Raw genomic sequence first — 10,154 nt, 5'->3', positions numbered from 1 at the left:
ATTTAGGTTTCTGAAACATACCTTTCTTGCCTGGAGGTTTCTTGGAGTTTTTTCAGTTCTTATCAGCATTGGAACGTTTGTGTTCAGTCACATGAGCTTTGTAAGACATGTCCCTTGAAGAAGATACATTTTTTTCCTTGGAGCACAACAATTCTTCAACTTGAATTTTCTTACCCAGTTCAACCATAGTAACTTCAGCAGTTTCATGTCTCAGTTTCTTCTTGTACTCGGACCAGGAAGTAGGCAATTTCTCGATAGCAGTAGACACTTGAAAAGTTTCATCAATCACCATACCTTCCGCAAGAATTTCATTCATAATTTGCTGAAGTTCAAGGAATTGATCAACCACAGATTTGTCATTCACCATTTTATACTCATAAAGCCTAGCTACCAAGAATTTCTTACTTCCGGCAGTTTCAGCTTGGTATTTCGCCTCCAAAGCAGCCCATAAATCAAAAGCATAAAAGTTTTCTTTAGCATTGTAAAAATCATACAAAGCATCCTCTAAGCAATTCAAAATATGATTTTTAGACATGTAATTGTTCCTCTTCCATTCTTCTAAAGAAGACTCACGACCAGTATCATTCAGCGATTCATCAAAAGGTTTCAGAACATAGGAATCCAACTCATGGTAACTTAGAAAGAATAACATTTTTTACTGCCACCTCTTAAAGTCTTTTCCAGAAAACTTTGCAGGCCTTTCAACATCGTTCTTACACCTTGTTAAAGACAGAAAACAGAAATATCGTGTTAAGATTGTTGTGTCTGTAGCAATAAAACACCCAAGAAAAATGTTAGAATAAAAATGATTAATTTCTAGAAGGTAAATAAACACTCAATTGGACTGCAAACAGAGGACAGAGTCACGTGTTCAACACGCTGTCCTTAACACGATATTTGACCGGTACGCCTCAAGAATGAGTGATGCCTATACCCTGTGGTCAAGTTCGTATCCAGGATAAAACTGCCCGTTGCAAGCACTGTTAGCACTACAGTACTTTCCCACTCTTACGACCTCAACAGCAATTGCGCACGGAATAAAAAAATAAAGGACCACACAGGGGGAGAGGACGAAAAGAAGAGGATAGTAGCTCTTCTGGACACGAAACGAAATGAGAGAAAGTGATCGTTTTATATAGGGGAGAATACAGAGAGGTCTCATAAACGCGCATTAAAACAATTTCAATTAATTCAGATTTTTTCCAACGGTTTTAAACGTTCATGCATCACTTAATATCGATTTGAAACGTTCATGAATCATTAAGTTTGATATAAAACGTTCATGCAAATTTAAGTTTGATATAAAAACGTTCATGCAAATTTAAGTTTGATATAAAACGTTCATGCAAATTAATGTTCATGCATAAACATAATGTTGCCCACAAAATTATTTTGTTTCAAATATTAATTCGATAATTCAAAAGAAATTTTGCCAAAAAATTTAAGTCCACACCCGAGCCCGAGCCCGGCCCGGCCGCCCGCACGGCGGCGGCGTGCGTGCTTCGGTGCGAAGCACCGCGCGTGTGTGAAAATGTGCGATTGCACCAACTAGCCCATTTCCTAAGTCCTCTCCCTCGCACAAAAGTGCTAATGACCCAAGGGCCACTCTAATATCAAAAAATTCAATACTTATGGAGAGGCATCATCTTTAGTTTTCCCTATGTGGGACTAAAGGTTCATTCACAAATAGTGAAAATGAGCTAGTGTCCTTAGTGACCAATAGATCCTAAGTTCCAATCCCACCAAGACCAAAAACCAAACTATTGTATAAATTCATTTTCTCTAACAATCCCCCACATGAATGAAATACCGATAAAAAAAATCAGAAAACGGAAAGCGAGAAATACCACTTAGGCAAGAGGTGTCCATGAGGTCTTGAACCTTTGCTTAGTGAGAAATTGCCGGAACTACTTGATGGACAGTGAACGCGGTGTCTTGAACTACCATCGTTTGGTGTAATCCGCGATAATAACCACGCGTGATATCTCTCTAGGTGCTGTCGAGTTCGTGCCGTTGTGTCCTTTTTGGCCCTGGACAAATCCCGCTTCTCCGAATGCTCTAGAGAATCAGCTCTTTTCTCATAGGAAACGACCCACTTCCACATTCAGATAGGTGAGTTCTATGAAGAGTGTTTACTGCTACACCCCACTTCAATCTAAAATTGAAACTATAGAACTCATTAAGACTTAATAGAAAGTCATCCTCACATGCAGTCACACTATCACGTCTACACCATAGGGAAGGGGCAGAGAATGAATTCTCTGATAGTGTTTACCTTGACCCGCCACAAATTAGTTTCTCATTCGAAACCTTGATCTTGGGATCTCCAGTCAGCAAGGTTGAGTATCCTTCATGGCAAGTTTATTTAATGAGCCTAAGTCCCATCCCCTTAAATGCATTACTAACTATCTCCTTGGACAAACCTTTCGTCAAAGGGTCCGCGATATTCTCCTTGGACTTAACCCAATCAATGGAAATAACGCCTTTTGAGATTAGTTGTTTTAGGGTATCGTGTCTTCTCTTTATATGTATAGACTTCCCATTATAGTAGATGTTTTTAGCTTTAGCTATGACAGCTTGATTATCACAATGTATAGATATAGCCGACACAGACCTATGCCAGAGAGGAATGTCTTCTAAAAAGCATCTTAGCCAAGCGGCTTCCTCTCCTGCTTTATCTAGCGCAATAAACTTAGATTCCATAGTGGATCGATCTATGCAGGTCTGTTTGGAACTCTTCCAAGAAACAGCCCCAACGAACGAAGTTACTACTTCGTGTTGCAAGAAAATGGAAAGAGGTCGATTTCATGGCAACCAACGAAGTTACTACTTTGGGTTCACTATTGATTGACGAAAACGTGGGTATATTGTTATCTCGATCCGAACCAAACTAAATAAATCCTTTGTTAAATATTTTCTTAAGGACGATGCCATGAATAGTATCTCCCTGTGTAGGATGTAAAAATTGATTAGAATGCATGATTGATATTTTAAAATAAAAATAAAAATATCGGTGTAAAGTGTGTGAATAATTTTGTTTTGTAAAAATATGTTATATCTAACATGCTGTTCAAGATAAAATTTATTATCCTTGAAGAATACCTTATTTTTTAGAACCCATTTTAAAAGCCCCATGATAGACACATTTTTTCGACCGAATTGTCCTCAATTTTCAGTATTGTTGGTACTCAATTTTCTACTTATTATGGTGTTTTATGCATTTGTAGGTATTTTTGGAAAATAAACATTTTTGGAAAATTCGGCTCGAAAAGTTGGTATAGGCACCCGGAGGACACATGTTATTCAGACTCTCAGTTTTGGATAAGGGGCACCCCAGGGAGCCAACTGCTAATCGTACCCCATTACTGGTTAAGGGGGCTCCATCTTCTTCCTTGATTTGAAAAGAAAAATTGGCGGGAAATTTGGTTTCAACGGTAAAGGATTTATTATCTTTAAGATAAGAATATCTTCTTGCCTTACAAACATGAAGTTTTGAAGAAAAAGGAAGTTATCTTGTATTAAACAAGAAAGATATCCTTGGAAGATTTTATCTTGGATTTTATTCTGCGAAAGAAGATATGGGTTTAGTAAAGACATATATAGAATAAAAAGAAGGAAAAATTCCTGAAGATATTTTGAATTAAAAGAAGAATATTTTGGAGTTTGGAAGAATATATTTGAGTGATTTGTATTTGTGTGTATAAATAGAGAGCTAGAGAGCACATTTGGGGAGAGTTTTGGTAGAGAAGAAAATCACTGCTTTAATAATTTTCTCACATTTTCAACATTTGTAAACCACTTTTTGAGCCATGAATAAATATTTTAAGTGTGATTTCGATGTGATAAGCTAATCCCCAACACTGGGACGACGGAGGAAGACGAGTGTCATATATGGGTAAAATTATTTAATTCTTTTTAAGACTTTTGCATTAATTTTAATTGAAATATGATTTGAATTAATTGGTTGTCATTTAATTTGATGAAGTATGCTTAGCTTAAATGTTTTGATACATCATGCTTAGGATTTACAACTAATCTTTTGAGAATCTACCTTGGAAAAATCAGAGTCCATGTTAATTTTATTTATTGAGATTTAATTGTTGAGAATAAATAAATCGAACCCTATGTTATGAATTCGACGAAATCCTAGTCCCAGTAACTCTCTTCATCTTGTGACAATATTTGTATATATTTTTCTTTTATTTTAGTTTATTAATTCTTAAAATCAATCTCATCAAGTCCGGGTGAACGACAACCTTCTTACCATTATATAAAATTCGATCAGCCCACAACTAAGCACTTTCTTAGTTCATTTGAGACGTACACAACTGCTGAGCTGGAACAATTGTTGATTCCTCTATTTTAATTCGGGAACGATAAACACGGGTTGAACTGCACCTTTCATAGCCTTTGGAGAAGCGACGTGGCTCCTGGCTTGATTTTCAATTGATGGCTGACGATGTCTGGATCAATCCCGGCATGTCCTTCAGCCTTCATGCAAAAATGTCTCTGTACTGGATTAACAGATTGACCAAATTTTTCTATTGCTCCGAATTAGTGTTATGATCTTTACCATCCTTGGCTTCTCCTCTGTTCCAATATTTACGTCTTTTGTCTCTTCGACTGCCGTGAAGTTTGGCTTTGGCTCCCCGAGGTTTAGATCTTTATTTAATTTTTATTTGGAGACCTCGTCATTCACCTTGGTTCCTGTAGTGCTGGTCGCGATCTCCGAGTTCACGCAAGTTTAAGATACTGACTTTCCTTTCGCGGTCTTTGTGAAAAATGCTTCTTAATCGATAATCTTTTTTTGTTCGGCACGCGCTTTTTGAGCTTTACGCTTTTCTTCAACTCTAGTGGTGTTTAGCTTGTACTCAGTGAAGTTGCACTCTCTTATTGTTGCTTGATCACCTTTGAACTTCTTTCTCCCTCTTGAGTCGGGAATCAGAGATTTTGATGATAAGTCGATGTGACTCCCTTGAGACGATAAACCCAGTGTCTACCCATAATGGCTTTGTAGGGAAATGAAGTATCCACCATACTGAATCTTGTGATTACACACATTGATCCAACCTTGACTTCTAGGAATATCTCCCCTTTTGGTTTTGATACAGAACCATTGAAGCTGTAGATAATATTGTTCGAGATGGAGAGTTGATCGCCCGTGAACTCCATCTTTTGAAAAGCATCGTAGAAGAGAACGTTCGATGAACTTCCCCCGTCAATGAGGGTCATGGTGATGTTGAACTTGTCCATGGGGAGGGAGATTTAATACTAACAGGTCATTGTGAGTTTCGTTCTCTTGCTTGACATCTTCTGTTAAAAATACTAGAGAAGTATCTATTCAATATTCCCATGGTTCTGTAACCTGCTGTTGATCTTGAAAATCTCGTGGTCTGTTACCCTTTTGCGCGCTCTTCGGTTGATGTTTATCACCAATGACGGTACCGGTTTATCAACGTGCAACATGGTGTGGACGTATTTGTGACCTCCCGGGAGTCGTACTTGCTTGTTAACCATAATTTTTTTTATTGTCATGATATCAGGCTCGATATAGTTTTGCAGGTTATCGTCATTGATCATGTCCTGGATTACATGTCTAAGATATTTGAAATGGTATGTGGTGTGACCGTAGAACACGTGGCAAAATTGATCATATCCTCGTAATAGCCCTTCTTATTTTTTGTCTTCTCCGGTCGAGTTTTCTTTAAGGCTGTGTTTGATAACAGAGAAAGGAAACATTTCCATTAAAAGTGTTTCCATGGAATTAGTTTCCTGAGGAAGGCAAGGAAAGACTTTCCATGGAATAGAGTTTAAAACATACTTTAAGCCACGCTTTTTCTACAATTCCATGGAAATAAATATTCGATCAAACGACGGAAAACACACTATCTACATAGAAAGATGACTAATTCTATGAAATTAAATCCTATCAAACACAACCTAAAAATAAATAACTTTATGGATTTCTCACAAAATTTACATGTTTGCTGATGCGGTACCATATAACTTGGGGGTGCACCAATCCAAAGGCAAGGGATGTTTTGATTTTTGGTACACCCCCAAATAATATATTACCTCCTATCAGCAATATTGAAAAAAATTGCCCAATATTTTATTTAGCTTGGTGAATCCCTCTCTCTCTGTGAGCGGTTCCCGGTCTCGTCGGTTCGCTTCTCGTCTCTTGGTTGCTCGGCAGTCGCATGCACTACAGTTGGAAATGAAAAAAGTTTTATTCAAATATGTATTGTCATTTCACGGGGAATCCGGTGCATTTGCCCATCAGTTTTATTGGTGCCATTTCGTGGATGCCATGAGCACAAGGACAGATGCACAACATCGATGTCTGTGCATGTCTATCCGTCAATATCTTTGCACGCGCATCACACGCAATCAATTTAGAGATTTATTTTTGGTCATTTCGTACGATTCAAATTCAAATTTCAAAACCACCTACGAACGCTTGCAGGACACTGATTCAACAGCTACTCTTTCTCTGTCTCGCTCGCTCAAACGGGTTTAAGGTTTTTTCCTCAAAGGGTTCTTGCTTGGAGCCATGCATCGGTATGTAGATTGTTGATTTGTTCAGTTTATGTTTCATTTTTTTCATGCTGGATTTAGGGTTTCGTTTATTCAAGACTGATGTTCATTGTATTTCGTCATCTTTTCAGACGCCGTCGTCACCATTCCGGTTCGGTAAGTGACCTAATTTTTATAGTTGGCTTTTCTCGGGATTTTTTTTTTTTTGGTTAGATTTCTATTTGTTAGAATGGTGTATGTGTTGGTTCTTCTTAGAGGCTTAGTCAATCCATGATTAAGAGTTTTTTTTTGTAGTGAAAGCAATCATCATTGTAGTTCTAACTATGTCAAAATGAAAATAGAATAGAATAGATTTTTATTTTATTTTGTAGTGCATTTAACGGTATTTCATCTGTTGCACCTGTTAGGCAAATAGGCCTACACATGATCAACAATTAGAAGCGGAACAAATCCAAAGTTTGATTGATCAAAGGATCAAAGAGCATCTTGGTGGTGCAGGATCCCAACAAGTTGGTGCTGCTTTCAACCAGCATCTTGACTCTTACCCACAGAGACCTTGTCTTCCAGTCATGCTTCCAACTGGTATGCCTGCATATGGATCACAAATGCCCGAAGCCGAACAAACCCAAAGTATGATAACTTTGATTGATCGGAGGATCAAAGATCATCTTGGTGCTGCAGGATTCCAACCAGCTGTTATTCCAGGTTAATTGAACTCTGTGTAATTTGTTTTTCATTATTACAGCCTCCTTGTTTGCAAGCTGCACGGTTTAGCTGTTTTCTAGTTGGTTCAATTTAAGTTTTGTGGCAAATAACTATTTTGTTAAGATTTATACATGCTCATAGATGCATCCAATGATGCACCTGCACTAAAATTTTCATACCCAGCACTATTTAGTTCACTACTAAGATCTTTAATTTTTATCTCTGAGATGACAAATCTGTTTGATTTGGACTCATATTGAGAAACAATGATTCTTCATAGTTCATACATCTTCCATCAACTTTTATAAGGACATGAGAGTAAACACCACAGTTTGAAACTATTTCTGGATCTAATTAGTCTAGTCTAGACACGAGAAACAAGAAACACTTAAACCTGTAGTCTATGGTAAGTATTTCGGGGAATATTATCCCTTGAAAGCCACTTTTTTTTTTCTTTTCTGGTTGGGGCATTGGGGAAACAAGAAATAAGATTTCGTATGCACCAAGCTTTTGAACAGAAATTAAGAGAAAACTTGGTTTGAACCTTTAGGGATCATTGAATTCCAACTGCCATTTCCCTCGACTTTCAGGATAGTGAAATTGAGGATACTCTTCAACCTATATATCGTACCCAGGTTAGAGGATGACCTATTGCACACTACTTAGACAGTTAGACTATTGATCACCAAATCCGAAGTCTTCTCTCACGGGCGGAGCTCGGTTTTGAGGAAGAACAGGCGGGCAAGTCACCGATCGGTGCATGCTTGGGAGCCAGCTGGGTTGGGTGGGCAACTGCACAGACACCCTTCAATGTGGCTCTGCCCCTGTTCTCCCGTAGTATCTGCTTTTCTAACATGTTCCAATGCGTGGGTATGTTTGTCACCGTGTAGTAGTGCTGCACATGTGCCCTTTCTAGTTTTCATTCCTTAAAATCTTTTTTGGATGGCCTTTTTCAGGTTACGGTGGTCAGCCATTGAGTCCTCCACCAACTGTGCCTGGGGGAACAACCCATACTTCAAATGCCCCCCCCTAATCCAGGAGCTATGTCTCAAGGAAATCCAACAACGCTTGTAAGTGGGGCAGTTGATGGATATAACAGTAACGAAGATGCCTCGGTTTTACAGAGACCAACTCAAGGTAGTAGTACCACCTCTTCATGTCTTCTTAACAATGAGCGAGAGTCTTCGTACCTCGCTGAATATGTGCGAGAAGCAAAGAACCTAGCCAAGGGAACTACTGTTCGTTTCGGTAGCTGGAATGTAGGGTCCTTAACAGGAAAGTTAAGAGAGGTAGTTGATACTGCGGCTAGAAGTGGTGTAAATATCTTATGCGTTCAGGAGACTAGATGGGGACGCCTGGATGAGGTGGAGGTGGAAGACACAGGCTTTAGGATATGGAACAGAGGAGGAGAAAAACCAAACGGAGTAGGCATCTTAGTTGACAAGAGCCTTAAGAACAGAATCTTTGGCGTTACAAGAAAAACTGGGATCATCCTAGTCAAGCTCATAGTTAGTCATATGGTTTTGAATGTCATAAGTGCGTCTGCCGCACAAGTATATGTAAGTGAGGACGCCAAGCAGAAGTTCTGGGAAGATCTGAATGGCCTGGTCAGAGGTGTGCCTAGTAGTGAGAGGCTTATCATTGGAGGAGACTTCCACGGTCACGTTGGCAGAAGTAGGGAGGGGTTTCACAGGGTGCATGGAGGGTTTGGGTATGGTGATAAAAACCAAGAAGGAGAAGAAATCTTGAATTTCGCTTTAGCCAATGACCTCATGGTAGCTAACACCTTCTTTAAAAAGAAAGAATCCCATATTGTTACCTTTATAAATGGTGAGTACTCTAGCCAGATCAACTTTTTTCTTGCTAGGAGAGGGGATAGAAAGGAGTGCAAGGAATGTAAGGTTATACCTGAAGGATGTGTTGTCTCACAACATCAGCTCTTGGTATCCGATTTTGTCTTTGGCGCCAAAACTACATGGACCAAGTGGTGGAAGCTCGCAGAAGATGCCCCACGGGTATTTAAGGATAAGACGAAGGCTGAAGGAGTTACCAAAATTAAAGATAGGACTGTGGCAGGAGTTACCAAAATTAAATATAGGACGATGACAGAAGGAGTTACCAAAACAAGGAGAAAAAAGAATGGCAGGAGTATGAAGGATAGGAGAGGCAACCAGCCATGGAAAGCAGGTGGCGACTGGCGTCAGAAGGTGGCTGTGGAGTCGCTTGGAGTGACGACGAAATGGACGCGAAAGTAAAGATAATGTGTATTCCCATTTTCTAGGACGATCCTGTGTAGAACATCTTGTGTGATGGTTGATTATCCAATTATGTTTTTTTGACGGGTGCTGAGGCTTGATCCTAGTGACCATCTAATCCTTCTTTTATTATGCTTATAGAAACTGATGCCAACTTTTGTGCAGATGATGAAAGTTGAACTCTTTAACATGTATATTCTCCAGTATGATCTTGAAATTCTGGTTCTGTAAATTATGAACCCACTGATTCGGGTCTTAGTACATTATGTGTTTTGTTAACCCATTGACATCCATCAATATTTGATTCTTGTGTTTTAGTTGATCAATTTTTTAGTGATCAGAATTCTCTCTTTATGTCTGTAACTTTGTGCATTCTTCCTTCTAGCTGTCATATAGTTTTTGTTGCGTCTGTAGCAATAAAACACTCAAGAAAGATGTTAGAATAAAAATGATTAATTTCTAGAAGGTAAATAAACACTCAATTGGACTGCAAACAGAGGACAGAGTCACGTGTTCAACACGCTGTCCTTAACACGATATTTGACCGGTACGCCTCAAGAATGAGTGATGCCTATACCCTGTGGTCAAGTTCGTATCCAGGATAAAACTGCCTGTTGCAAGCACTGTTAGCACTACAGTACTTGCCCACTCTTACGA

The 10,154-nt window shown here is 38.9% G+C and overlaps 1 protein-coding gene across 2 annotated transcripts in view; it reads left to right on the top strand.

Moving 5' to 3' along the window:
* Positions 1 to 6,303: 6,303 nt before the first annotated feature.
* LOC113323183 (U1 small nuclear ribonucleoprotein C-like) overlaps positions 6,304 to 10,154 on the top strand; it is a 4,803-nt gene continuing 952 nt past the window's right edge. The window contains exons 1-4 of one of the 2 annotated variants that reach the window (XM_026571458.1): positions 6,304 to 6,561; positions 6,669 to 6,693; positions 6,945 to 7,242; positions 8,199 to 9,199. In XM_026571458.1, the coding sequence (XP_026427243.1) occupies positions 6,554 to 6,561; positions 6,669 to 6,693; positions 6,945 to 7,242; positions 8,199 to 8,275 (408 nt within the window). In that variant the 5' untranslated portion in view covers positions 6,304 to 6,553 and the 3' untranslated portion in view covers positions 8,276 to 9,199. Of the gene's footprint in view, positions 6,562 to 6,668; positions 6,694 to 6,944; positions 7,243 to 8,198; positions 9,200 to 10,154 lie in introns of those variants that run through there. The other variant, XM_026571457.1, reaches the window with a different exon arrangement.

Source organism: Papaver somniferum, chromosome 11, assembly GCF_003573695.1.
Source record: "Papaver somniferum cultivar HN1 chromosome 11, ASM357369v1, whole genome shotgun sequence".
NCBI lineage: Eukaryota > Viridiplantae > Streptophyta > Magnoliopsida > Ranunculales > Papaveraceae > Papaver > Papaver somniferum.
This window is presented reverse-complemented; position numbering and strand designations above follow the sequence as displayed.